This window comes from Cephus cinctus, unplaced genomic scaffold, assembly GCF_000341935.2.
Source record: "Cephus cinctus unplaced genomic scaffold, Ccin1 Ccin1_scaffold0020, whole genome shotgun sequence".
In the NCBI taxonomy this organism is placed as follows: domain Eukaryota; kingdom Metazoa; phylum Arthropoda; class Insecta; order Hymenoptera; family Cephidae; genus Cephus; species Cephus cinctus.
In genome coordinates, this window is record NW_014332768.1 from 282146 (window position 1) to 308859 (window position 26714).

A 26714-nucleotide genomic window follows, 5' to 3' on the forward strand; every position below is an offset into this window, starting at 1 on the left:
ACGAATGACGTTCAAAGAAAAGTGAAATAGTGGGTGGCCCGGTAATTGGCTGTCGAACAAATGAAAATGCCTGAAGGAATTTTTGAAAATTGAAAAAGTACCAATGACATTAAAGTCGCATTAGATATATGAGAGGAAGTGAACGATCTTAAGGTCCATTCATCCTCTAGGATCCTACGTGGGAATCTGCCCCCTGCCATCATTCCCAATCCTCCACGGGATCTGCTACGTAAGTCATTTGTCTAATTTTCTACAAAACTTCCATGCAGTTTCCTTCGTAGGCCCCAAGACTATTAAGACTATAACATACGAATATAGACTCAAAAAACCGTATGATACGACAATATTTAACAACCACTCCGTTAAAAAGAATCGTTCACAATGATTTTCATTTACCCTTTAAAAAATGTCTTCAATATGTCGTACTGATTGATCAAGCCATAAATTTTACATTCGGCACTCGTTTCTTATAAAGATATTATGCTGGTGATTATTTGAGGGAAACCGTGTGTATAAATTGCGTTAAATCGATCGGTTGACTGGTGCCGGTTTTAACGCTGTCTAAGGCGCCTGCATATAGGTGATCACACGCCAGATAACCCGGTTAACCCAACCAGCCCGTTATTATAATATTTGCCGAAGCAAAATATAGTAATTGCTTATTTGCTTGGGCCCAATTATTGTAAGTCTGCGCCCTTAGATCCCCCGCATATGTCGGCAGATAGGTACCTTCAAACTTTGAACGGGCCAGGGTAATGATTAGGCCCGAACGAGCGGATACAATTGGGCCTAACAATAATTCCGCGGCTATCGACGATTCATGCACGTCATAGAGAGATTGTTTGATGTCTCAGAGCAATAAGGAACATAATTTAATATAATAGAACGTGTTGTCCTCGTTATTGAGTAAACTGGTATTTTCGTTTGATCTAATTTGAGTGATTGAAGATCAGTTGGCTATAATGATATCAGATTTTGTGATCTGGAGCAGGAAAGACAAACGTGAGAAATTGTTTCATATAATTTATAAGTGTCGTACAAATATTGTACTACTTTTGTATATTTACACAATACAGACTTATGCGATACTTAATATTTTATGAATAATGAACGAAGTAGTAAAATTTGTTATGTTGTCGTGTGGATATAATTTTGGATTTAGGAAGATAGTATATTAATATAGTCCTTTCAGATTTCCCTAAGTATGTTAAGAGTTTAGGGATAGAGTAGGTCGTTACAAGTTTTAATAAAAAAGCCTTATATAGTTTATCCAATTTGCAGTAGTTAAGAGGTTATTAAGGTTTCCACAATTTTAGAAGACCATCTTCACTGTATGAACACAATAAATTCTGGTGGGGATGATGGGCCAATCCAATAACGTCTTTTTCGTGAATCTATAATTAATCAAATATAAAGCTAAAGTATAGACTTATTAAAGAATGTAGCTGATATAGTCTACTTACGTTGAGAGTTCTTTCAAGTTTTCCTGATGATGTGGAAAAGCAATAAAGTACTAAATCCTCGCCAACACAGTAAATAAATTCGCCACGAGGACTCACGACAGTACAAACGAAATCACCACCTTCTCGTTTACCACTTGAGAACGACCGCACGATTTGACCTTGCATGTTCATAATGACCACTGTATTTGAACGATTACAAACGACAAAGTGTTCAGGATTACGTGGTAATGAATGTACACTGTTCACAGTGAGATCAGCTGCTCCTAATGACTTATATGTGCCTATGCATTCTGTTGTTTTCAAACTCCAAACTTTCACTGTTCCATCAGAAGATGCACTAATTAAAAGGAATAAATGAAATATATTATTTAAAATATTTATTAAAGTTCAAAATAATTTGTCTATTTAATCTTACCTTATTATATTATGGCCATCGGGTGCAAATACTACTTCGTTTACAAAAGACGTATGTCCACGGAATTCTTTTAGAGTTTTACCAGACTTTAATCCGTGTATTCTGTAAGCACGATATTTAGTTTAGCTTGTAAAATGTGTTTTGCAAAGTAATTAGTTTAGTCAATTAAGATTCTTTTACCTAATTGTCGTGTCAAAAGAGGCTGACAAAATTTGACTGTTATCTCGACTGAATTGGATGCACGTCACACCTTTGGAATGTGCTTTTTCAAATCTGCGTAGACACTGTCCATTTTGGACTCGCCAAACTTTAATTTTTCCGTCCTGACCACCGCCAGCTAACATTTCACTGTCACGGCTAAAAGCCATTGACAAGACAGCTTGCTCCATCATCATAAAATTATCTTGTGCTTGATACTTCAAATCTTTTCTTATTTTTCCTGTTGTAAAGTTCCACACTTCTATAAAGCCGTCAACTGAGCCAGTGACAAGATACTGGCCATCCGGTGAGAAGCGAGCACATTCTACGTGTGCCTTTTGTCCAAATTTAATTTGCTTTGATAACTGAGTCGGATATTTTTCATCTTCTTGGTCTCTTACAGCAGCCTTTCCTCTAAACAAATCTATAGTAGTTCCTGGGGGTAATAAACCTTGATGTTGTTGCCATTTTAATGCTTGTCCTAAGAGAGCGAGTAACCTGCTGGATGGTACAACCGATACTTCTCCTGCCAGAGCAGTTGCAATGTGCGCTCGTCGTTTTTCCTTTGTACTACCATCAGGGTATGCTTCACGTGGATCAAAGTAAGAACGTGCAAGCAAGTTTTCTAAAACAAATCAAAAATATAATTTTGCTGCAAGAACTTCCGTTATACAGTTATAATGTACAATTACCTAGATGTATATAACGTTCAGGTTCTTGTTGTTTCATCATAATCATAGGATCAGTCTGTCTCAATAATGATCTTGCAGCTCCCAACTCTCGTAACTCTATCAATTCTAATACCACCTTAGGAATGATTCAAATATATTATCAAGTATACTTTAAATAATGTGTCAAAAGATTTTGGTGTACCTGCTCATATAAATCAATAAGTTTCTTATCAGGTAACTTAAGGGACTGTATAGCTTTAAGAACGGTATCCCAATGTCCATTATTTATATCAGCTACAAACCCATCAACGCTATCAACAGTATTCAAAGACACACCAGTTTCCTCCTGTCAGAAAAATGTTTGTATAACGAATTGCAAATAATGACAAGTATTAGAATGATTAATTATACTTTCTATAGAATACCTGAAGAGTTTGTAGAGTTTTTACAAGATTTGATTCCTTCAAATATTGCTGAATCAATCGTATAACGCTGAAACATAAAATCGCATATAATATCTATACCATAGCATTTTCAATTATCAATTACTTACTCGGCTGACTCAATTTCAATAGACATATTTACTGTAATAACACTATATCTAGTAAAGTGGATGGAATATACTTGAAATTGAAGTTAAGGTTATGTTGAGCAAACGACAACGCCAAAGAGACTAGTAGTCAAAAGCACTAAACAGGTATACCAAAGTACTTTAAAACCCTAGTGAATTCTCAAAGAATCCACCAGAGAAATATACCGGGTGTCTCCTACAAAAAGGTTAACAACAAATAATTTTAAATGTGACATGTAAACTATATTATGTATTTTATTTCCTAGAGAAACACGTTTCAGTAGCTCAATGTACATATCCTTACTTTATTTTGCAAGACATTGCTTTAGATTGGTGAACATGAGTTCTTCATAACGTGCGCATAATTTAATGTTGAATATTGAACATATTTGTTTCTCAGCAGTGTTTACATCATAATTGTGCCGGTAAAGTAACAAACGAAAATTTACAATGAAAAATGAAGTGTTTTGGATGAAACATCTTTTTCGGAGGAAAATTAAATACATGCTGCTAAGTGTTGTTATAGTAGGTGTATTTTTTGTGTCTTATCAATTGTTGTATTTTAAAGAGTTAAATCGAGTAATCGTATGGAGTACCACTAACAATAGTCATAATGGTGACAATGTAATTGCTAAGAAAACAAATTCCAAGTGGAACGAACCATTACATTCTAAACTCATACCTGTTGGGAAAGGCAATGTGTCATTGCGAGGTACCCAAGCCAAAGACATTTCCAAGTATCTTCCTAATGCACGAGGGAAATTTGTATGTTTCACATCAAAGGATGAAATAGATTTCATTAAAATTAATGATGACTACTGTGACTGTCCTTTGGATGGCAGTGATGAACCAGGTACCAATGCATGCAACAATGGTATCTTCTATTGTGAAGCTTCCTCCTTGCATTCTGCAGGTAACAAATAACTTATTTTTATTCATTTTAATGATATGAATTTTGACAAGTTTAATTCATGTTTGTGTTTGTTGATTAATTTTAGAGAAAATTTCATCATATAAGGTAAACGATGGCTTTTGCGATTGCTGTGATGGATCTGATGAATGGGCTGAAATTACATTACCCAATAAACTTGACAGTATGTTTACTTATACTCTATAATGCTATTTATGGAAAATTCTTAGATAGGTTTGTATTAATATTTTGTTACAAATAATATTATTGTTTTTAGTTGCTGTTCAACAGCGGTTAAAACGCTACCAAGTTCCCTGCTCAAATCACTGCTAATAATATAAAGTAAAATAAATGATAATTAGAAGATACTGAAAAAAAAATGACTGAATGTAACTAAGTATAGTTCTTGGTAAGTAACATAGATAAAGTTTTTTACACAAGAATGTTACTATTTTGTAATAAACGACCTATGAGATGTAAAAGAATGTGCAAGCAATATATCTAATTAAGTATGTTGTTTATTACGTAGAAATATCCTTAATTACAGTAAGCACATTAAAGTGAGTCGTAAGACTAGGCTTCTCCTCTTTAAAATGTAAAGTGCGTTGAACAGGTACATGTAATTCTTGTAAAGTTTTACAAAATAAGTTTTCCTGATTTTTAATCCAGGGACGACGCTTGTCATTAACTTGATATGGTGTCACGTATACATAAACTTTAATTCCTACAACATAAAAGTTTTTAAGTATCCAATGTTTAACGTTCCCACAGCTCATATCCAATACTAACGTACCTAATTTGGCAAAAGATTCTAAAATTCTTTTGTCATTTATCCATGTGTCTTTGGTACCTGCATGACCACCATCCAACCACCAAATATCTTTAATGCGTTTTGTTAGATCCTTTAAATTTTCATCCAAGTTTTCTTGATTTTGTATATGATGAAATTCATGCAGAAATTGATTTAATACAACACATCCTTTACTGAATGCCATTAACGTTAAGTTTACTCCAAGTATATCCTAATACAAATGAATTTTGTTGATACCATCAATAAACATGGTATTGATAAAGATATTAATAATTCTATTACAAAATTCCATACGACAGACCTCACCTGCTGAGAAACTTGAGTCAAAACAGAGCGAAGCAGTTTACTTAAATGCAGCAACGCATTGTTATTTGGTTTAAACGATGGCACCCCATATTCATCTCCTGGTACAAAGTTGTCATAGCAACTGAATACTGCGTAACTCTTAATCTCCATCCTAAAGTGCATGCACAAAATTATTATTGTCTTCCAAAACAAAGCAATACTCTTTATTACCTTGATGGTCGAACAATCATTATATGACTTTGAGGAAACCGTTTAGATAAAATAGATAATGTATTTTCCAAACTCCACATGAGATATCGTTTACTGTCATTATGTTTCTCCATACATGATTTCAAATCCTATTGCAAACAAATTCTATAAAATTGCTCCAAAACCTTATAATATATATTACTCGATTACTTATATATTTAAAACATACTTGTACATCCCCGCCAAAAAATACAATAAGACGATGCACCGCTGTTACTCTCAATGGAGATGAGTACAAAATATCATTGCATCGTCCAGCAAATCCAGGAATTTTATTTAAATAAAAAATTTTGGATTCCATATCAATAACTTATCAATAGCTGTACATACAAACATCCACGTACAAAGTCTTCACCAGAACTAAAAATGATCTCGTTCAAAATTCATTTCAATCAATCTGAACGTAACGTACCATAAAACGACCAAGCAGTACTACCCTTATTTTACAAAGCTCAACCTAGGGAGGTTGTGCAGACATTGTTGGCGAGCTCGCAATCGATTTCGTACATTTAAATTCAGGATCAACTAACAAAACCTATGAGAAAATGATCTAACATACTTTAAATATCAAAAATAATTTACACATCTATTCTCACATTAATAGATAGAACATATGACGTATCTTCGTAATAGCTTTTAATAATTATCTAATATGAAGTTTTACTAATTAACCTAATTAATATAGCTGTTTGGTAGCATCCGTATGCACAATGAAATCGCAAATATAACTCACTTGGAACAGGCAAGAGCTAAGAAAGTTATAAAAGCGGATGCGGGTTTATTTTCGTAACATTACTAGGCCACAGCTATTTCACTGAAACTAGAAAGGTATCTTTATGCGTCACGGTTCAATGAATTCATCACCTATTGAAATTTAAAAACGTTTCGTCCACGATAAACTGATTCGATGTCAAATTAACGTAGACGTATATTGAGACTGTTCTGAGATTAAATTGCTCATATTTTCTGCAATCTGATATTTACATATAGATTAGCCCAGCAAACATAAAAGCAGGCCCAGTACTTTGCCCTTACTAGGTTTCGCTAGATGCAGTGATTCAGTAAGGGTTTCTCCATTGGCCCTGCTTTTATCTGTTTATTGGTTAAATTTATGACCTAATATCCACAGGATTTTCATACACAGATTATACTTGATATATATGAAGTGGTTTTTTTCCGAGATGTATTTAATATAGGCTTAGATAATTCGATTCTCTAGAGAGGTAATAATGATTAAGTATTGAATTTTATCCGATAACAAATATTAAAAAATATTGTTCAGTGCGTATTTGTTATATTAAGAAATAATAAAAATATTATGTACTAATCGCTGTGGTGGATATAAAGAATCGTGAGGTTGTTTAAATAAAAAGGGATTGAATAAAAATACATTTTGTATCGTAAACCAACTGTTTATATTACAATTGTTATTTGTCATTGTACCAAACAAGCGTCGTGCTCTATGTAAATTGGATCGTTAATACGTATAAATAATATAACAAAATGTGAATGTTCAATAATGTATAAGCAACGAATGCGTTTCACGACGTCATCGCATTCACTTTCACCTGAGTAACGTAATTAAAAAAAAAATTAATATTTTGCGAAATATTCACAACCCATAAATACATTTTTCCCACTTTTTATCTCAATTTAAGAAAAGTTGCGTCCGCAAAATCTTTATACCGCACTTTTTATCATTTATCCAAAATCTTCACGTACGATTGATAAAGACCTCATATTGTGTAATTCTTGCATTTCGTTGCGCCTTCGCAAAATAAACACTCGAGATGTGCCAAAGCTGATATACGAATAACGTGTTAATGATTTTGGCAAGTCTCGTTAGCATAATAACAATAATAACAATAATAAAAGAGACCAATGACCTTTTCTTGCATCTTACTTCCTTTCTAAATACAGACTCCAAATACATCTGGTTTCATATACGGAGTGCAGTCTAGTATTTCTAACCTCAAAAAAATTCCAGTTCGATTATCTGAACAACCAATACTTCCGGTACTGCAAGAATTCTTGAAGTAATTTAAAAAACTAATTTGACCATCCAAAAGTTTACCATTCACGGAATCAATACGTCAATCGATACAGCGCCTTTCAATCTGGATTACCCCGACAACACGTAAGCATTTTAATCCTAATATCTTCCAAAGCCTCTCTCAAGTCTTCACGTAGTTCACGAGCCTTAACTCTGACATCCTCTCGCATCAGATTGTAACACATGGCAATCAATCCCATACCCAGTAGAAGATATACAAAATTAATAACCAATTTAGTCTGACTGCCACTTTTTGATTCCAGGATATTAGCACCAGGTACGAAATCACCAATACCAATTTTGCAGAGCGACGTAACACAGAAGTAAGCACTGTCCAAATAATTCCATCCTTCCCATTCGGCAAACATTATGGCGCCAGCTGCGATATATCCAAATATCACCCATAAACAAGCTGTCGAGGGTACTATGATACGCGGACCAGTACGTTGCTTGCCACTGCACTCATGAATCCACCTGTACAACCATCTGAATGTTTGTGCCAAAACTTTACCCATGTTCAAGAAGTATAGTACATACAATGGTATGCCGAAGACAGCATACATCACAGTGGTACCTTTACCCCAGGAGGTACGTGGTACCATGTTACCATATCCGATCATGGTAAATATAGAAAGACAGAACATAAGTGCAGCCGGAAATGACCAGACCTCTATAGCCTTTCTACCGTCGTATCCACGTTTAACGGCAAGTGTAAAATTTTCTTGAAACTTCTTTAATATCAACTTTGTCCTCAGGTCGAATGCTGTTTTATTTAAGACGTTCACCTCGGGATCTGCTGCCGTTTTTATCCAGAGTTCTTTGGCACTGATGTTACGAAGCTTGTCGACTTCGGCCAAGTGGGAATATTCCTGCCGTGTCTCGATGGTCATGAAACCGAAAGCACCGACTATGGCGTAGCCAACGACCAAACCACCGACGCCGACCTGAGTACACATGAAAGCTACGAGCTTTCTACAGCAGTCCTTTATCCTCTCGCGAGGATCCGCTCCGGTCGAGGTGCTCGATGAGTCTCTACTTCTAAGGGATGATCTCATGGGGACTCGTGCCATGTCTTTTGGATTTCGCGTACTACGGAACACTAAGGAACTCACATGGAACGCTACCTCTCGTTGGATACTACTATGACTTCGTACGCTTTTCTATTTTTGTCAGTCGCTTGTCCTCGGACGTGGCAGCTACGCCACTCCCACTTACCGGTGTAACTGATGGTCTTCTGGCATCATCAGGTATCATCCAAATGTTCATCACCATGGGATAATCATCGTGGACTTTTATATGGAACTTCTTAATGTATTTAAGTAGCTCTTAAGGCGTAAGGGAGGTTTTTTTGTTGTAGCTCATTCCTGGCTCTGAACTATTGATGCGACAGAGTTAAATTTTGTTTGTAGTAAAGAGAAGAAAAAGAATTGTGCAATTGAGACCTTGCCAAAGTGTATCAGGGGACTAGAAAGCGAATTTTAAGAATGAGAATTGTGTCATTGGGGTAATTTTAAAAAGTATGTCTCTAAGTCAGATTGGTACGGAGTGAAAGAAATGAGAAAGTATTTGTTGTAGAACGGACATTAGAATGGGCTATGAGAATCTAGTGGTTACGCAGGTTTTGTACTGTCTGTTGATACTTTTTATATTTGGTGGTTTTAATTGATTTAAATGATACGCGCTGTGCGTGGATGCGTTAAAACTTTTGTTTCATTGGTTGAAGCGGTTTGGCAGGCTGTCAAGATATGCTGTGAGGAATTGAGTGATGCAAATTTATGGTTTGGTTGATGTTTATGTTTATGTTGAAAAATTGTAAGGTTAGTTTTTCAATTTGCGCTGTGTGTTAATTCTCATTGGATTTTACGAGATGGGATTATTAATTAAGGTTGAACATTAAGATCTTATCACCTTAAGGATATTGTTGTACAGCTTGTAGATGCGTATCTGTATTCCTGTTAGAAGTAGGGATTTTGAAAGTGCTCGTGAATCTCACGTTTTCGTACGCGGGAACTCGAAATAGTTAGATTTCACCGTGTTCAGTGCCAACTAGTGCCAACCTGCTTTATACAGGGTGTACAATGAAGTACGAATAAAATACTTAATCGCGCAATTTATTTTTAAGTATTGCGAAATTCATTAGCATATCTGGTTTTTGTAAAATAATTTTTCGCAACTGAGCCATTCATTCTGTTTGAATTATTGGATACTTATGTATGCGGCTATGACCGATTCGTGTGTCAGGTTTAAAGACTATATTATTTATATTTGCTTATTTACACTCGTACGAGTTTAATGGCACCACTCGATGTAGCTGAAACTGGAACGTTATGCTTCATATGAATCGTTGAAGTCAAAAATGAGACAAGGACAAAGAATGATTAAAAAATAGCGGTCGACTTTTCTTTGAGTCAACATCAAGCAAGTCTATATTACCTTTAGATTCCAACATTCTAGGGGGAAAATAAAAATGTTTATCAATAATGCAATGCTATTTAAGATTCATTGACTACAAGATTCTATGGCTTCCAATTATTTTTTTTACATTTTCCACATCCACTACACATTTTCTATATCCGGTACAGTGATACCAAGTACAGAATAGTCGAAATAGAAACCAGTCGTAGGAACAATAGAAGCGAGAATCCTTTGTAGGAATTCGTGGCGCGCCAGAAGGAATTGAAATAAAGAAAGATACAAAGCGTAAGGTAGCTATAGAAGAAGGGAAAAAATAGAGAATAAATAAAAAAAAACTAACTCAACGTCAGACTGTTTATAAATAAGTATAAAATATATATAGAGATTAAAAAAGCGTAAATATTTAATCATCATCAAGCGTCGAAGGACATCAATGAATAATATTGTACAGAGAGGTCGACTCGTAAATTGCCTGACCGATCAGCTTAAGCTCACACGATATAATTAATTATAACCAGATAACTGGTTAAGGGGAAATATCCCGGGCAATTTCCACTTCGCTTTGAAAATGGCGAAACGTCTTATGAGCATGTTAAAACGCGCCTAAAGTACAGTGCCAATATAAATAATAATTATCAAATAAGGTGCTCGATCCATCATAAATTAAAATTTGACACCAATTATTTGTCGCCTCCGTTGTAAATTTCGAAAGTAATGCCCCAAAGCCAGAAATTAATGCCCTGTATCAGTAAATAAAGTAATCATCGATTGTATCTTTTAATATTATATAGACGATAAGGTCTATTCGATTACAAGTAGCAATCGATCACGAGTGACATGTCGCTCGACGGAAAACTTTGCACACTCCTTTCCGTATCGTACATGCGTGTAAGATGCTGACGAGATCATCTCATGCCCAGACATCTAAAAATACTTGTACCCGACTTGGATTCGAACCGGTGACCTCAAGGTTCAGAGGGAATTTCTTTTTGTTTAAAAGGAGTATAAAAAATCTCAAAAACCAATGTATTCCCTCGAGCATTGAATTGTTGGGATAATTTTGAAAATTCGCGAATCAACATTTTGCGAGTCTTTCGTTCGCGAATTTTCGCATGCAAGGTGTCTATCGTAAATCATTCGTGACTTCGTTACATGGCTACTGGTACTGCCTTGTGCAATCTACTTTGAGGGTTGAATATATATATACATATGTACCCATAGCACTACTGTATTTTCTAGAATCGCAGTTGCTCCTAAGTCGTTATACTGTATGCATCAGAGTTTGCTTATAATCAATAAATATAATAGAAATTATTATGTTAAAATTAATTAGTGCTGGATTCACGATTTTAATTGGTAATTAAATATTAGTTTATAGCTTTATTAATATTAGTGTATGTAACAGTGATTGGACAGCTAATTATAGTTTGAGCGAAGAACAAACGTATGGGTGTGTTATGTATGGTTGATATGGGATATAAAGTATTTAGTGATGATCGATATAAGTTTAAACAATGTTAAAAATCAATTTTCAACTTTAATAGTTTTTCTATTGTATAATACATACCCAACCTGACGTTACGCCGCAATTACAACGTTAATCCTGTCGGTTGGTCATTTGCAGTAATTGGGCTGGTGCCGAGTTCTGATTAATTGTTAACGCGATGGCAAATGGTAACTCTATGCGGAAGGCCATGACTATTGGTATGTCTTGTGATGAATTTAATAATTTACATACCTTATTAAGTCAGACAGTCGAAACAGGTTTTTACGTTTACAAGCTTAGAAATATTTACAAGATATTTGTGTATGTGAAGTTTGATCACTTGGTCGGCTAGTTAAGTTATGTGTATCATGACATGGCGTTTTTGGGCCTGTCACAAACGTAGCTACTTAACGTTTTTTTTTTCCGTTCACATATCAGAAGATACTTCAATGTCGGATATTCTACGGGGCCCCGAAGTACTACGTACGCCACTGTTATGGTGCCGAAAGAAACACGCGATCGTAGCACGCCATTGCCAAGGCCCATTTATTGCTTGGGAAAAACATAGAATTTTCACAGTCAATCCTCTAAGAGACGACAATGACGAACCTAAGCCGTACAATTGAAAACATAAAGGTTAAGTTTTTCAGTGACCCCCGGGTCTCATTATAACCTCAATAAAATTCTTCGTCAAATAAACTAGAGCGTCCGAGCTGAGGAATCGCGCTAATAAAGTAAAAATTTAATTAATTTGAAAATCCCGTCAATTCGATTTAACGACCGTGGGATACCAATCAAGTGCGTCAATCAAGCGTATCTATAATTTTGAAACCCCATAGCGTCACCGATAGTGTACCTCAAAGATTTACATATTGTTAAAATGAACTCTCACCCCAACGCACGAGCTAAGGTGTACCTATATACCATTTTTAAAATTTCTTTCAAACAAGAAATACAAATTTTGTTTCCCTGGCCCAATTTACTTTCTAACGTATACATATACATATATGTACAAAAAATACAGTCACTAATCAAATGACGGATTATCTTTATTATCGTATAATATCGTTTGACAAATTTCCTATTCCTTCGTATTCTTTAATCCACAGAAACTTATTTCTTTACCACGGGTGTTGAATGACAAAATATTTGTTATCGTTTTACGATTTTTCAAAAGGTATCCGAATGGCATTACATTTTTTTTACTTAGCTCATAATCCGTTGCGAATTACTGTCGGAAAATTTTAGTGAATATATCTCCTTGCAGAGATACGGATACTCACGACAGAAATCGTGTCCACAGTTGATCTACGTCTATCGCTTGTCTTGTCTAAAATTTATTATCCTCGTGTACCTGTTCCGTTTGCGAATTTATATACACATATCGTAACGGCATATATTGTATCTATACATGGCATAAAACTGTAGTGGTGGAGCGAATGTTCGGTAGTGCGTAATACGATGTACGTACAAGTTCAATTCAGCGGGAGGATGGGATCTTGTGTAATCTCGGAGGGTTGGCGAGTATATTTAAGAGAGTCCAGTCGTCTACTTGTCGTTGTACCGGTCACATCTCGTCGATTAGCTAATCGATAGTGTTTCTTAAATTGTGTACAATGAGCATTATCATATTTTTACTGGTGACTGTACTCTCAGGTAAAGAAATGAAAAAAAAATTTTGTGTTGCTTGACGAGTGAAAATTAAAAAAAATCAAATTGGGGGAAAATATTATTTTATATCAGGAAAGGTTTAATTTATCCAATGGATCGCAGCTATTGCATTAATTAGGTCACTCTGTAGAGAAATTACGAATTTTAATTATTAACTTCTGTTTTCGAGTTCTATATTCATTTTTTTCTCGTACTCTTCCTGTACACGGTCGTACAGCTCGAAGGGGTTGACTTTTTATTAATTAAGAATTTTTTTGTGAAATTTTATCTATTTTTAGGTTTATTTAAAAAAGAATTCTTGTACTTGACCGCAAAAGTTTTTTTCGACCCAGTGTATTAGTGCGGAGGTCATCGAGGTGATGAGGTCTTCTGCATGTCATCCATTGGATGTCAGACAGGAAGCATGTATTACAGTTATTAAAATCTGCGGGTTCTTTCGTTCAATCATTCGTCAAAGTACAAGCATGAATAAAGAAGGAGTCGTTAGTATTTTTGATTAGATAGAATTGTACCTCAATTATACACGAAGTAACGTACAAAGCTTTAGCGTATGACTAGAATCTAGTATTTCTCTTTAATAGTTAATTGCGTTTAATTCACATCTCAAATTCCCAATGGAATAAATACAATAAGAAGGACGCTGATTCTTCAGGATTTTTGCCTGATTAATTGGTCGTTAAAAGTAAAATGTAATTTACTTAAAAATAATAGAATATTAATACACATTGTATTGTCAATTAGCCAGACAAGGAGATAAGAAAAGATTATTATCGTTATGTTGAATTTGTTTTATCAACAGTGTTAGTGTCATCAAGATCTGTAAAGATAAAAATTGCAATTTCTAAGCTCTGTCAGAAATTGACGTGCAGATAATTTAGACCACTATTTTCTAAGTGTCATCAAGATCTGTAAAGATAAAAATTGCAATTGCTAAGCTCTGTCAGAAATTGACGTGCAGATAATTTATACCACTATTTACATGATAGGAATGGTACTGAACTTTCTTTAAAAAACAATAATTTAATAGCATAATAAGATTTTAATATGCAAATCCAATATTCCCTTTGATCGTTTATTAAATTATATAAATAATTAGAGTGAATTTGTGTATATTTCTATAATATCCACAAATCAGTCAATATCAGCCAATAAACCTTATATCGTCTGGCACTTAGGCCTCGATTGGGGCACAAAGCCAAAAATGAAAAAGAAGAAATTAAAAAAAGCGACATAATCAGCCTATAAATTATATTATATACGTCATTTGCAAAATTAAATGATTAAATAATTAATTGAAATGGCACTGGAGCCAATTGCAAGAATGAGATTAAAAATATTAGATCGTTGCAATATTTTCAAGCGACAGAAATAAAATTATTAATTAAAATATGATAATTCAGATTTATTAATTAGCTACAATGCGATTATAGCTTCACCTAATCGTACTATAGTGTCAATTATATTGTCATCTGGTTATCCTTAATAAAAAGTATGATTCCAATGGTGATTAAATCAATCGATGAAGATCTTTCAACGCTTTAACAGTTCTTGATTGACACTATACGATTCGCATGGAATTTACAATGAGATAAAAGTATAGCAAGATAATAATCATTCGGTAATCGCTTAGCCGAATCTGCAAGCTCTTTATAAATTAATCGTCCGATTGACTACGGTAGTAAGAATGTTAAGGCAATTAAAATAATTCATATAAGCCTATAATAAATCACTATTATTTCAGTTAATCAACGAAAATTCTATTTCAGGTCAATATGTAGTACAAGCATCCGATTGGAGTTACTGGGGGGAGACCGGTAATGCATTATGATTATTTAATTTCATACACTGATTAGGGTAGCGCACTATGGCAGTTGGTTTGAAAACTAATCGAGCGTGTATACAAATAATATAATGATTTAGAAAAAACGAAAATTGTCGAATAATCGAAAATTCTCACGTTCATTTATCTCATGGGTCATTCGCATTGTCCATATTGTAAATTATTGATTTTTTTTTAATTACGCATTTGAAAATGTTGATATCAAAAAAAAGGTCTTTTGAACGTCTCAATGACTCTCATGATTTCGTAGACTGACCGAGTGACCATTTCAAACGGATCGTTCTGCTCGCTGTGGGCTACTGATTGAGGAAATGATGCGCTATAGTAACGGATTGAATAATTGCCAATTTGCGACTAACCTTACTTGTTTAACGCCATACCGTTATCGTAAGACGATGTAAAATACGGTAATCAATATATCTGAGAAATATTATCGAAAAGTTTCTCAGTGTCGTCCAGCGACGAAATTCATGACAAATAAAACCGATCGATTTTGCGTTATTGTTCTAAGAATTGATTTTATATCGATCGCAAGTGTCGTGAGAATTATTTATAATTTCTCAAATCCCCTTATTAGTTTCTCAGCATGCAAGATGAACTATGCACGCTTTGTTCTCGAGTAAAAGTCTTCGTGTCTCTTTTACGTCGTCCTCAACGTGATAAGCCACGATCTGTCGTCAGAAAGGATTTTTTTATTGCCTCGATCAATACCTGGAATAAGATATATAGGTTTAGTGCACAAAAATCTAAAGCAACGAGTGCATAGTATTTTACTTAAATTATTATGGTCTTTAGGGAAACTCTAGTGTTTGGGCAATTTTTATGTAACTTTTATAATTCGCGAGTAATATCCCATTTGGAGATACGTGTTAGTCCGGTTGATTAATCCTTACATTTTTTTTTTCTTGATTTGCTATGCTTTTATTTTCTATATCAGGGACAAGTTGCAGTAACGATATTTTTTGCTACTTGTGCCAGGTCATAGAAGCGACGTATTATTAGAGCTCAATAGTGCAGTTTGTGTGTTGAAATGGACAAAAAAAATGTCATACTTTTCCCATGAACTTTAGAATATGCACTGAAAGCTCTAGACTCAGTCGCATGACCGAGATAATTAAATGGGTTGGACAGTGATAAGAAAAATTGCAATTTAGATATAAATATTAATTGTATAAAGATGGCTTGGGAAAAATACATGACAACTGGCAACACTGTGCACAACCTTAGAACTATCTAAAGGAGGCTTATTTAGCTAGGACAAAGCTACAGGGGTTGCTTATAAAATTACTCGTCCAGTGAAAAGTACGTCTTTTGGTATTAAAAGTATGAATAAATAACCAAGAAACTTGAAATTAAATATAACAAGAATTGGCAGCGTTATAACGCATTGTCAATATACTTGCGAGTCTCTGAAAAGTCCTTGTTTCAATTTTCGTCATTAACTTTGTAAACTACCATGACGGTCCTACCAGATAACACAGTAACACCATGAGAGTTGTAAAATGACGTCACTATGGATATCGACTTTGTATTTTGAAAATTGTCCATAAACTGATTAAAAAAATAGATAATCGCAGATAGCGAGATATTATCAGATGGTTTTGATTGAGTCTATCAAATTGAATGATAACGTACATTAGAATGAGATTAACAGGCGCAAAAATGCTTTGCTTGAAGCGCTCGAGTCTGTTTGGCGTATTCAGAAAAAGTAATACGATTCCACGTTAATTCTTTGAAACAACGTGACCGATAAGCGAATCACATACGATACACTAGCATGTTTTGTGAAATATGATCACATTGGCACGTTCATAGGCGTGATGTTTTGAATTTTAAAATTTGACGGGTAAATATCGCTTGGACAGGTAGCCGATGTATCATTTTTTTTAAATCGGACATATTAAAAATTCCTTAATCCCAGTGATAGACTATAGAGCCAATAAATATTTAAATAATTTTATATTGTCAGCATTATGCCATATGACTGTTTAATTGAAATTAATAATTCGCAGTATCTCTAATCGGCACGATCAATTACCGATCAGCTGTCAAATCGACGGCCTCACATTTTCATCCGATCCCGTACCTAGGGCGTTTACGATGCATAGTTATTTTAGCATTTCAAGTGTTATTAGTTATCCTTTAAGCAATGCACACATGGTATGCAACAGCGGCGAATCATGCAGCAGGCGTCAGGTCACTTTGATGATTTGCAGGTCCGAATTATTGGCCAGGGGTGTGTAAAAAAGGAACCAACCAATCTCCAATCAACATCGTAACGGATGATGCAGTCAAAACAGACTTAGCGCCCCTTAAATTTATTCGTTATGACTTTGCCTTCTCTGCCAACATCATCAATAACGGCCATACCGGTAAGTACAACATTATGCACGTGTACAATACATATATGATACATAGAAGATTGTGAAAAAAATTTTTTAATTATTTCAGTACAAATTACCTTGAACGGAGTACCGATTCATTTAAAAGGAGGAGGATTACCGTCCACGTACGTTTTGGAGCAGATGCATTTTCATTGGGGAGCCGAACACACCATAGATGGCACGCGCGATGCGCTGGAATTACATTTCGTACATTACGATAAACAGTATGACAATATGACAGTGGCCTCGGAATACGAGAACGGCATAGCAGTCGTAGCTGTGTTGTTCGAGGTAAGATTTGACTGTTCCATAGAAATTTTTGTAGAGCGACTGGCGGCCGAAGAGTTATTTTCTTTATTTTAAATTCCAGCTAAGCGAAGAAGACAACGAAAATCTTGAATCCATTCTAAACGCCACTGAGTCAGTGTCAACATGGGTAGGGGGCAGCACAGCCAAGATTCCGACAAAGATAATTCCATACCTACTTTTGCCAGCGGATCACACAACTTTTTACAGATACCAAGGATCCTTAACGACCCCGGAATGCAAGGAGGGTGTGATTTGGACAGTCATGACGGAGAAATTGAAGATTTCTCAGTCACAGGTAAAATCAATTGATTCATATAATTAATTCCTCTTCGCTTTGATTTATTTAATCTTCATACCGCACCAGCGCCATTTCTAATGCAACGTCGAGCGATGTATATCCGATGGAAAGTAAAATGAAAAATTACCTTTACTCAATTTACAGTTGACGAGTTTCATGAGAGTAGAATCGAACTCTGGCTTATTATTTTACAACTACAGGCCGCTTCAAGAATTAGGATCTCGGACAGTCTATCATCATTTGGAAGGTTATTCAGCTGCATCGTCATCTGTACTGCGATCTAGTCTTCTCTTCACGTTGCTTAACCTTCCTCTGATTAGTCATAGTTACAGTTCATCGTAAGTAATATTACTTTAGACATAGGAACTGTGATCTATAGGGAATTTGATTAATCCAAATTGAATTTGAATTTTTCCAAAGCTTCTATACAGTATTATGTACCAGTGCCATTTTCAAATCAGTTCTATCGATAACGCGTGTACATAGTTATCGAATAAAGAACTTATTTGACTACTCGGCGGAGCGATAACAATCTATCGTAATATCTGCCAACTATTTACTATTGCGTGGATCGAAATTAGCTATCGGGTAAACGTATCGTTATTATTAATCAGATGTTCCTTATCTATTTGAAGTTGCTTAAATGATTTGTTCGATCTACTGATTTTCTATTTAATCATTTAACACGCGTTCCAATTGGTATTGAAATTCCGCTCTGAATCGTGAGCATCTAGCAATTAATTGTCTGCAGTCGTTAGTCGTCTTAATCAAAATGATTAAGGGAATCTGTCGCGGATCGGTATCCGCACGTGGTCGATTTCAACGCGATTTAATTTCTTTGATATTATTTGTCAAGTGCGAATTAAATTACACACACTTTCGGTGCACATATATATTACAATACATATATCCTAATACGATAATTACGTAAATAGATCGGATAGTTTGCGACTATTGTGGAAAATTGACTATGCCTGTTATCGTGTAATCTTAAGGTATCAAAAAAATTAAGAAGAACGACAACATTTTCATAACGCATCGTCCACAAAGGTTAATATTGATTCTTTGACGTGCCAATAAATTTGGGTTCGTAAAGCCATAAAAATAGTGCCAAGATAAGGCTACTGGCATGATTTATAGTGCTTATAAATAAAGTCTGACACGGAATAGATTCTGCGAAAGCGCTTTAATTACAGAATCTAAGAATTATATATGTTAATTAAAATATAAATAACGATACGCCTAGAAGTACTGTTAAGTATAAAAATCGTATGATATTCGTGTAACTCGAATTTTGGCGTTTTTATTAAAAAAAAAAAAACAAAGAAGCGAACTACAATTTTTGTTAAGGCTTCTTCGTACGATGGAACAATGAGTTTGAAACTTTTGAAATATCTATTCGCGTGTGCTTTAATGCTCGCGAAAGTAAGAGAACGATCTTAGGTAATAATAAAAAGAATAATTTCACAGGGTCTACCTAAAATCCAAAATACTGTCTTCTCATTCTCGATTTACTTTTGCACTGAGACGATTTATCTTGGCCGATTTCTTTGTGTCTGCCATGATGACATCCGGTTGCCAAAAATTCTATGCTACTTCCATGTTCCTCTAGTTTACCTTTCCCAAGTATATTCCGTACGTTCGCTACGTACGTACAGTTATTCCTCAATTGAAGGACGTCGCAATGACTTTTCTGCCAATTGAAAAATAATGTTGCATTAAGAAAGAGTCATTATCGTATAACCCCTCGTTTCGATCGTTATTTATAGAGATTCTAATAAATAAATAAATGTACAAAAATCTGTAAAAGAGAACTCATGAAAAGAATCAGCGTGTCAAAGTGGTGTAAACGAAAAGAACAAAAAAGCTACGGAATTCACAAGACTCTCCACTTTCTCAATTTTAAAACGTACACGGGTCAAGTGTAAGTACTATGGTACTTAACATACGTAAGAACGTCATACACCATGGAACGTGTCGCTATGCCAAGTGTCATTGATGTCCTTGTCAATTTACCTCGGTGACCCTGAACATTGTTTTGCGATGGGAATCCGGATCACGTGTCCGAGATGACGCCGAGCAAGATTCCTGTCTCCAGGTGACGTTGTACCTGTCCGCGTTGGCGTTTGCCGGCCAGACAAGACGTGCTTTTATCTCGCCGCAATGACAGATCATTCGGCGCACGTGGAGACCATCCTGATGCCGTTCGCACCTACGCGAACGTCTTCCAGTGGCAGCTTCGCATAAAGCAGACTTCGCCGATGATCATCGCACTCATTTGCACTCGGTCGTCGTTACGGGTTCAGTACGATCGACCTTGTGGGACCTTGCTGGATTAATGGAAAGGAAAGTTCATGAAGTCACTTACCGAATTTCCCGTAGTCGGTGCTGTTGAAGACTTTCGAAGCTTTCTGAGAAACCAGACGTTCGCCGCCGTAAATCGCTACTGCCTGGACTTGAAGAAAGTACTGACAGCTTAATTCCAAATTTTTAAGCTCGTAGCACGTTTTGTCCTGTAAAGTTTTTAATGGAAGTCATTAAAGTCGGGCGACGAGGTTGGTGAGAATTTTTAAATTTTACTTCGACACCAAAAGCACGCGTGGCTTATCCATTATGAATATAGTCAATGATTGCGATACCTTTTGAAATCATTACCTTGGGTACCGTGCGACGGTATACCAGGATAGAGTCATTGGTTGGTCCGTGAATCATCCGAGTCCAAAATACTCGATAAAACAATATCGGTGCGTCCGATGACGGCTGCTTCCATCGTAGATTAATACGTAATTTGTCGTTAACGACGCGAGCGCCGCTCACCGTGAGATTTTGAGGAACTTTCGGATTTCGTGGCTCTGCAAAGACAGTTTGTAGTCGAGTGAGAAAATTGTACAGTTCGTGGCGTATACCTTATTCAAGCTTTCTCCGTGCCATTCATTTCCGAGACTTCGGCCGTATAATTATAGCCTATCTTCCTTTGTATTATTTTCATCGAATAAAGTCGAGCAATTAGTTTGATAGCAGTCGAGGTTAATTGCACGGGAAGAAGACAAAGGAATAAAAGAGAAGTTGGCTCTGCATATTAACTATCCCGACTGTGATTATCGTTCTGGTTCTTTATGCATAGACAGAATGATTGATAAAAGAAAAAGTTTTTATAAAGTCATACAGAGCAGAGAATTCGTCTGTAATTAACTGCGGGTAGTCGGGAAAATAAGATTCTACATGGATTTTTCTAGTGTCAATAGATTCAACGGTTTGGTTAATTTTGTCTGTGGAAATTTGTTACCGTTGACAGACGACGCTACGAAATTTTCTAAAGCTCAGAAACTTTACTCGGCTTTCACCTGGATCCTTGAATTCACTTATTTTCTCGTTACGACTTTTGGAATTTTTTTTACCACTAACCAACGCATTTTTCAAGACACTACCGTCAACCAGGCTGTAGTTATTGAGATTCTTATTTTGGGTTTTTATATGAACTTACGACGGGGTTTGATTTATCGATTGATTGGCCAGATGAACAGCGTTTTAATCAATGTCGAAACCTTAAAGGAATGTGTGGAGAAGACTGTGAAACCTTTGCAGAGACCCTTGAAGCTCTACACGATATTCGCTACTGTGACAGTAGTTTTGTTTTGCGGTTCGCCAATCTACAAAGTGTTTAAGAAGGATCAATTTAGCTACAACGACTTTCGTATACCTGCTTATATACCTGGTGAACCTTATTCGACTGGATTATTTATTGCTGGCATTCTTTTCGAGACACTGGGTGGATTCTATACAATTTTGAAAAAAGCTAGTATCGATATTTACTTGATACACGTCATTACCCTTCTTACTGCTCAGTACAAGTATTTAAGTTTGGAACTAATTAATATAATTAATGGAAAGAACGAAAATATTAATAAAAGTGATCTCGAATCGTTGGACAATGAGAGAAATGAAAAAATCGAAAAGACTGTACAGATTGAATTAAAAAAGTGGATTCGACATCGTGAAGTTGTGATGGAGTAAGATGATTGAATTTACGTAATAACACAAGAGGTGAACGTTGAAGAAGAACAGTTTTTATTTTTAGAATTGGAAAAATCCTGAAGAATTTACTGGTCTTGAATGTCGTCTACGTCTACCTGAATTGCATATTTCGTTTCTGTTTTTTGGGATTTTTACTGATTTCGGTAAGAACGAAATTTGTTATTCCTTCAAATCAATATTTCCTCGATTATAACACTCGTTTCTTATATATGTATATATTGAATCTTCTTTTTTTATCAGAGTTCTGGTGATTATTTTATACAAGCTTTGGTATGTTCGTACACTGTCGTTTGCTTGATGCAGGTATACGTGTTATGCTTTTGCGCTCAAAATTTATTGGACTCGGTAATTTTAATTGACGTTAATCCCAAAGACTGTGTAAATCTTTTGAATATCCAAGCTAAAATAAATTTTCAAAATTAGAGTACAGCCATGACGCACGATGCCTTCTACGAAAAATGGTACGCTTACGGTCCATCGACTAAACGTATCTTCTCAATGATATTGATCTCGAATAAAATGGAATGTCGCCTCTCCATGTGTGGAGTCGTTGACTTGACTCTGCCAACCTTCATGGCGGTAAGAACTTGTCGTTAACGACTTTTAAACAGAGGGTAAGAAATGGATTTATTCTCCAAGTACCGTTGGTCCATACGATTATACTTTCAGATACTGAAGAATTCTTACTCAGCTTGCTTGTTCTTACTGAAGGTGAAGTAAAAGGAAGAAGAATAAAAAAATATTAATCCAGCATCCGATTCCATGAGAGGACTTTGACAGTTGATGAAAATAAAAAAAAAAAAGACAGTGAACAAGAGATAAATAACAAGTATCCATGTAGTGCATTATTGCGGATACAAAGTACATAATATGTTGTGATAAAATTTTTCAAAATTTCAGACGTCATTTGCTTTTCACTTTTCATGTTACCTTTCGTCTTGAATGGTCTCGATGGTTTGGAGTATCCTCTGGATCCATTACTGTTGATTGCAGCCACACGAAACTGATACCAATGACCCATTCTGAGTCCATCACGCAAAGTAGCGTGAGGCTTCCTGGACACGTGTCTGACGGACCAGGAACTCAATCTGGATTCGAAATATCTGGGTCCCAGTAGATGACGTTCCTCGACCAGATACCTGACACCGGCGTCTTCATTGTTTGCGCCTCTGACAGCAGAATGAGGACTTCGCCAGCTGAGCAGTACCTGATTAGTTTTTTGCTGAAGGATCTGAACACTCTCCGGTATAGCCGGAAGGTCTGAAAGAAGATAAAAATGAAGATTTTATGGGACTTTACGATCTTGCATACTGCTACGGAACCCCATAATATACAGCAATTTGCATTCCCAATCAGTTCTCCAAGAGAATCCATTTTCGTTAACGATTATTGCATATATATATTCCTGGTAATTGTTACAACCTGATCAACCCGATCGATATCTAGAATCAGTGAGCTCTTACCACTTCTGCCATCCAAACTTATAGGATGCATACAAGTGATACCGCAATCATGTGTGCAACACTTGGCCATATCAGGACAATGCGAATCCCCGGTGCAGGCATCTAAGCAAGCGGCTTCGAAAGACGACATGGAATTCTGTTCAGGGCACAATCCAGGCTTCGTGTAATTGGAGGTCAAGCAAATCCCCATGCACTATAACAGCATAATAAAAAGAAGAGCAAAAAAGTATTAAAATATATTTTTTTAAATCATAACTGACTCTAGCAGGTGCTTAAGTAAAAAAAATGGCAATAATAAAAATATAAACAAATTTTATAATCAAGTTATAAAAGGTGATCGTGGCCGAGAGGGGTGTCCGTCTCTCGTCTCGTCGTGTGAAAGTGAATTGAGTATATCCGATGCCCTCGAGGGAGGCTGGTAACTTTATTTTAGCAACTCTTCAGCCGCCACTGAACGAACACGGAGGCAGAGCGAAGTGGCAGTGGCGGTTTCGCTGCAAGCTGACCGAAACGAAATGGTCTTTAGTTTCGTGCGGTTTAGTATTACGTAGGTTTGCACCGACGTCGATGGTCTCCGGCCTCCGGTCGGTCGACCGGAGCCCGAAGAAAAGCAAGTCCTGGCGTTCCTTCGCCTGCCGGCATTCGCGTCCCGCTTCAGCTTGGAACGCATATATCATTCGAACGGGCGATGAAACTGGTTCGCTTACTTATTGGCCTACTTTTTATAAGTAAAGCAGAAGCATGCGAGGGCCTATGCCTGCTCGCGATTGCCGGGCCGTTGACCAGTTAATGAAGTTTACTGTAAGAACGTCAAACGATGAACATCATTACTGCCGAATGCGTCGAGGTGGTCCGTCCTTTTTATATTTAATTAGCCGCCATTGTTATTGATACCGTTTTCTGTATCATTGATTGAACTCGGGCCTGTCAATGATATCTGTCGACGCTTAGATTGCTCTTGTTTATTACCCTCGTAGGAATAGAATTACTTGTTACGGTTGATGACCAGTGGCCATCTTGGAGCTTGATAGGTTAAAGGCTTCGAGAGGAATCGATCTGCCAAACGCGACCCTGCACAGGATCAGATTTCTTTGCGTAGTCCGGCTGGGACATTGATGTATTTGGTGCTTGGTATTATGGCTTGGATCAATGTTTCTTCTTCTTCTTCTTCTTCATTCTTTCTTCATTTAAGTATATTGAAGTAGCTGCTCGGGCTTTGCTTTCTTGCGTTGTTTCTTTCTAATGACACGTTAAGAGGTTATGTACTTCATTTTACGTTATCTTATTTCTACACTCGTTTTATTGTCTGCTGTCCTTTGGGTCATGCGTAGGCGGTGATTTAAATGTTACAGTGCGAATTATATTATAGCGTTACCCGTGTATAACCTTATCGATTAATATGCCTATTGGCGGCTTCTTGTTTGATCCCCAGAAAAACCTGTTTTTCACGATCCTCCAAGATGTTTCAATTTCGACATAATTGCAAGAGTACACTTTTGATTATAACTCTACTTGCAAATTTACTGTGTTCCATTGGGCCTTAATGGGCCATTACATCGGGACTTTATTACCATGTGTCAGCAAGAGGACCCCGAGTCAATTCTTACGAGTTGGACCTTTCTTGCCGTCGCTTGCTATAACGCGATCAAGTTCTTCTTTTTGTCTTTCTTTATTTATGCCTTTTTTATATCAGAAATTCATGCTCGATGCGATTAAAATCACTTTCCGGTTTTCCAAATATTTGCTTCTTTATTAATAAGTACCTCGAAGCTTGGCACTATACAATCGTATATTTGTATGCGCATACGTGCTGGGAATATTCGAATATAACATTTGGACTGTGCAAAAACATGTGTAAGAACAGCTAACGTCGAATGACTCACGTCCAATCGCACCTAACAGCAGCACGAGGTCCATATGAATGTTTAGCAATATATTACTTGTTCCTACGAGCAGAAGCTTCTGTACGTTTCATACACTTCTCGAAATGAATATACCATGAATGGACAGATAACGATAATGCATGCGATGTGTTCAATTTGAGTTTGATTCTTTATAGAGACTATTCAATTTAAATTACACTGCTAATATCGGGTGACCTACTTACTTCGTCAGGTGGATTTTCGCCACAACGTGCGTCGCATCGTGCGACCCTCATAGAATCGTATTCCTCGACGTATTTCGTCCAGGACGCCAGACAGCCCGGAAGCAATAAACACCACGGCCACCATTCTATCCCGAGCGAAAAAAAAGGTACTTTCAATAATTGAACCTGATTTAAAAAACAGTCAAAATCGAAAGAACAAATACGAAAGAATAAATAATTTGAAGTATCACCCAGCGAAACAGAGATAACATCCTTATTAAATTATTCGAGGTCTACGATACACTAATATGTCACTCGAAAGAAACGTGCATGAACAGCTGATAACTTGTACGATAAAAGTATTAAAATTCTTGAAAAGTCTCTTAACTGTACTTTTAATTTTATATTACATAGGTCTACGTACTTTTGAAGGATGTCGAAGTCTGGTAGCTATTTCCGGCAGCAGCGTACGTCGGGGTGCGTAGTAGTAGCAACCCCCAAATAAGAAACATGAGCAGCTTCTATGAGTAGTCCCGTCGATCAAGTAGGAATAAATCGAGTCGAAGGAAAAATAAAAATTTTAATTGACTGATAACTGAATACCGCTGATCCTTTATGCATAGACGATCGATCGATTCTCCGTGTCGCGGTAGGCAAGTGTCTATCGAGGTGAAGCGTTCGAACTGGGATCGGGCTTACTTTCCTGGCCGGCCGATCCTCGTCTCCTCGCCATGGCTCTCCTCCTTCTACTCCAACTCATACCACTCCTTTCCACCACCCGGCTAGCACCCGTTGCAATGACCGAATCATTAGCTTCAAGAAGGGTCCTGCCTCTGTAAGAAGCTACGGGTACCGGCACCTTATGTCTCTATCAAGGATTCACCACCTTCCCTGTCCTGCCGCCATCTTTGCTCTTTCATTCCGTTTAAAGACGCCAGGTTAAGTTCGTCGGTAAAACTACGTCGTACGAACGTAACTACGCTGATCCAACAAAAGACTGAGGTACGTATTTTTGTATTAATATATTTCTTAGATCGTTACACAATTGACATTATAAATATTATTAATACAATTAAAGAA

General features: G+C 36.4%; 7 protein-coding genes across 17 annotated transcripts; 3 read left to right on the top strand and 4 right to left on the bottom strand.

Annotated features, from left to right (window-relative positions):
* Positions 1 to 1020: 1020 nt before the first annotated feature.
* On the bottom strand, positions 1021 to 3444 carry LOC107265238 (WD40 repeat-containing protein SMU1). Its single transcript, XM_015734498.2, has 8 exons — positions 3301 to 3444; positions 3173 to 3239; positions 2950 to 3093; positions 2769 to 2883; positions 2059 to 2701; positions 1879 to 1980; positions 1464 to 1800; positions 1021 to 1394 (listed from the first exon to the last, which is right to left on the bottom strand). The coding sequence occupies exons 1-8, from the start codon at positions 3324 to 3326 to the stop codon at positions 1296 to 1298; spliced, it is 1533 nt and encodes a 510-aa protein (XP_015589984.1). The 5' UTR covers positions 3327 to 3444; the 3' UTR covers positions 1021 to 1295.
* An 86-nt stretch (positions 3445 to 3530) lies between these two features.
* LOC107266016 (glucosidase 2 subunit beta) lies at positions 3531 to 4710 on the top strand. Its single transcript, XM_015736054.1, has 3 exons — positions 3531 to 4231; positions 4317 to 4412; positions 4506 to 4710. The coding sequence occupies exons 1-3, from the start codon at positions 3769 to 3771 to the stop codon at positions 4559 to 4561; spliced, it is 615 nt and encodes a 204-aa protein (XP_015591540.1). The 5' UTR covers positions 3531 to 3768; the 3' UTR covers positions 4562 to 4710.
* Positions 4711 to 4726: 16 nt separating this feature from the next.
* LOC107265993 (UPF0565 protein C2orf69 homolog) lies at positions 4727 to 5926 on the bottom strand. Of its 3 annotated transcripts, none has more exons than XM_015736020.2 (5): positions 5764 to 5926; positions 5556 to 5683; positions 5346 to 5496; positions 5022 to 5250; positions 4727 to 4952 (listed from the first exon to the last, which is right to left on the bottom strand). In XM_015736020.2, the coding sequence occupies exons 1-5, from the start codon at positions 5893 to 5895 to the stop codon at positions 4750 to 4752; spliced, it is 843 nt and encodes a 280-aa protein (XP_015591506.1). In that variant the 5' UTR covers positions 5896 to 5926; the 3' UTR covers positions 4727 to 4749. The 3 variants fall into 3 exon arrangements, with proteins under 3 accessions (XP_015591506.1, XP_024939332.1, XP_015591502.1); XM_025083564.1 differs by having other exon boundaries at positions 5322 to 5496; XM_015736016.2 differs by having other exon boundaries at positions 4727 to 5250.
* Positions 5927 to 7679: 1753 nt separating this feature from the next.
* LOC107265984 (two pore potassium channel protein sup-9) lies at positions 7680 to 8885 on the bottom strand. 3 transcript variants are annotated; one of them, XM_025083549.1, is made up of 2 exons: positions 8863 to 8885; positions 7680 to 8746 (listed from the first exon to the last, which is right to left on the bottom strand). In XM_025083549.1, exon 2 carries the CDS (start codon positions 8715 to 8717, stop codon positions 7707 to 7709), a length of 1011 nt encoding a protein of 336 aa, XP_024939317.1. In that variant the 5' UTR covers positions 8718 to 8746; positions 8863 to 8885; the 3' UTR covers positions 7680 to 7706. The 3 variants fall into 3 exon arrangements, with proteins under 3 accessions (XP_024939317.1, XP_015591487.1, XP_024939319.1); XM_015736001.2 differs by lacking the exon at positions 8863 to 8885 and having other exon boundaries at positions 7680 to 8121; positions 8185 to 8851; XM_025083551.1 differs by lacking the exon at positions 8863 to 8885 and having other exon boundaries at positions 7680 to 8133; positions 8185 to 8851.
* Positions 8886 to 11310: 2425 nt separating this feature from the next.
* On the top strand, positions 11311 to 19422 carry LOC107266006 (putative carbonic anhydrase 3). Of its 3 annotated transcripts, XM_025083569.1 has the most exons (7): positions 11355 to 11418; positions 11687 to 11766; positions 14986 to 15033; positions 17276 to 17431; positions 17511 to 17734; positions 17814 to 18047; positions 18195 to 19422. In XM_025083569.1, exons 2-7 carry the CDS (start codon positions 11727 to 11729, stop codon positions 18390 to 18392), a joined length of 900 nt encoding a protein of 299 aa, XP_024939337.1. In that variant the 5' UTR covers positions 11355 to 11418; positions 11687 to 11726; the 3' UTR covers positions 18393 to 19422. The 3 variants fall into 3 exon arrangements, with proteins under 3 accessions (XP_015591527.1, XP_024939337.1, XP_015591515.1); XM_015736041.2 differs by lacking the exon at positions 11687 to 11766 and having other exon boundaries at positions 11311 to 11418; XM_015736029.2 differs by lacking the exons at positions 11355 to 11418; positions 11687 to 11766 and adding an exon at positions 13018 to 13204.
* Positions 19328 to 26572, bottom strand: LOC107265961 (anosmin-1). 3 transcript variants are annotated; one of them, XM_015735954.2, is made up of 8 exons: positions 26059 to 26570; positions 25656 to 25780; positions 23549 to 23741; positions 23016 to 23345; positions 20706 to 20902; positions 20419 to 20563; positions 20067 to 20287; positions 19328 to 19743 (listed from the first exon to the last, which is right to left on the bottom strand). In XM_015735954.2, the coding sequence occupies exons 1-8, from the start codon at positions 26144 to 26146 to the stop codon at positions 19528 to 19530; spliced, it is 1515 nt and encodes a 504-aa protein (XP_015591440.1). In that variant the 5' UTR covers positions 26147 to 26570; the 3' UTR covers positions 19328 to 19527. The 3 variants fall into 3 exon arrangements, with proteins under 3 accessions (XP_015591440.1, XP_024939309.1, XP_015591449.1); XM_025083541.1 differs by lacking the exon at positions 25656 to 25780 and having other exon boundaries at positions 26059 to 26569; XM_015735963.2 differs by lacking the exon at positions 19328 to 19743 and having other exon boundaries at positions 20162 to 20366; positions 26059 to 26572.
* On the top strand, positions 21160 to 23777 carry LOC107265971 (odorant receptor 67c-like). Of its 3 annotated transcripts, XM_015735976.2 has the most exons (6): positions 21162 to 22060; positions 22129 to 22228; positions 22326 to 22430; positions 22509 to 22664; positions 22755 to 23493; positions 23573 to 23777. In XM_015735976.2, the coding sequence occupies exons 1-5, from the start codon at positions 21273 to 21275 to the stop codon at positions 22803 to 22805; spliced, it is 1200 nt and encodes a 399-aa protein (XP_015591462.1). In that variant the 5' UTR covers positions 21162 to 21272; the 3' UTR covers positions 22806 to 23493; positions 23573 to 23777.
* Positions 26573 to 26714: the final 142 nt, after the last annotated feature.

Excerpts from the sequence above, each read along its gene's own strand:
- LOC107265238 (XM_015734498.2), bottom strand. The coding sequence starts at position 3,326 with ATGTCTATTGAAATTGAGTCAGCCGA. Across the intron at positions 1,981-2,058 it reads TCTTTTGACACGACAATTAG|AATACACGGATTAAAGTCTG; the intron begins GTAAAAGAATCT and ends TCGTGCTTACAG. Across the intron at positions 1,801-1,878 it reads GATGGCCATAATATAATAAG|TGCATCTTCTGATGGAACAG; the intron begins GTAAGATTAAAT and ends CCTTTTAATTAG.
- LOC107265961 (XM_015735954.2), bottom strand. The coding sequence starts at position 26,146 with ATGTTTCTTATTTGGGGGTTGCTACTACTACGCACCCCGACGTACGCT. Across the intron at positions 23,346-23,548 it reads AAGTTTGGATGGCAGAAGTG|ACCTTCCGGCTATACCGGAG; the intron begins GTAAGAGCTCAC and ends ATCTTCTTTCAG. Across the intron at positions 19,744-20,066 it reads CAATGTTCAGGGTCACCGAG|AAAAGTCATTGCGACGTCCT; the intron begins GTAAATTGACAA and ends TTCAATTGGCAG.
- LOC107265984 (XM_025083549.1), bottom strand. The coding sequence starts at position 8,717 with ATGGCACGAGTCCCCATGAGATCATCCCTTAGAAGTAGAGACTCATCG.
- LOC107265971 (XM_015735976.2), top strand. The coding sequence starts at position 21,273 with ATGGATTTTTCTAGTGTCAATAGATTCAACGGTTTGGTTAATTTTGTC. Across the intron at positions 22,229-22,325 it reads TGGGATTTTTACTGATTTCG|AGTTCTGGTGATTATTTTAT; the intron begins GTAAGAACGAAA and ends TTTTTTTATCAG. Across the intron at positions 22,665-22,754 it reads CTCTGCCAACCTTCATGGCG|ATACTGAAGAATTCTTACTC; the intron begins GTAAGAACTTGT and ends TTATACTTTCAG.
- LOC107266016 (XM_015736054.1), top strand. The coding sequence starts at position 3,769 with ATGAAAAATGAAGTGTTTTGGATGAAACATCTTTTTCGGAGGAAAATT. Across the intron at positions 4,232-4,316 it reads TTCCTCCTTGCATTCTGCAG|AGAAAATTTCATCATATAAG; the intron begins GTAACAAATAAC and ends GATTAATTTTAG. Across the intron at positions 4,413-4,505 it reads ATTACCCAATAAACTTGACA|TTGCTGTTCAACAGCGGTTA; the intron begins GTATGTTTACTT and ends TATTGTTTTTAG.
- LOC107265993 (XM_015736016.2), bottom strand. The coding sequence starts at position 5,895 with ATGGAATCCAAAATTTTTTATTTAAATAAAATTCCTGGATTTGCTGGA. Across the intron at positions 5,684-5,763 it reads TTTTTGGCGGGGATGTACAA|GATTTGAAATCATGTATGGA; the intron begins GTATGTTTTAAA and ends TGTTTGCAATAG. Across the intron at positions 5,497-5,555 it reads ATGATTGTTCGACCATCAAG|GATGGAGATTAAGAGTTACG; the intron begins GTAATAAAGAGT and ends CATGCACTTTAG.
- LOC107266006 (XM_015736041.2), top strand. The coding sequence starts at position 11,379 with ATGTTAAAATTAATTAGTGCTGGATTCACGATTTTAATTG. Across the intron at positions 11,419-14,985 it reads TGGATTCACGATTTTAATTG|GTCAATATGTAGTACAAGCA; the intron begins GTAATTAAATAT and ends ATTCTATTTCAG. Across the intron at positions 17,735-17,813 it reads TCGTAGCTGTGTTGTTCGAG|CTAAGCGAAGAAGACAACGA; the intron begins GTAAGATTTGAC and ends TTTAAATTCCAG.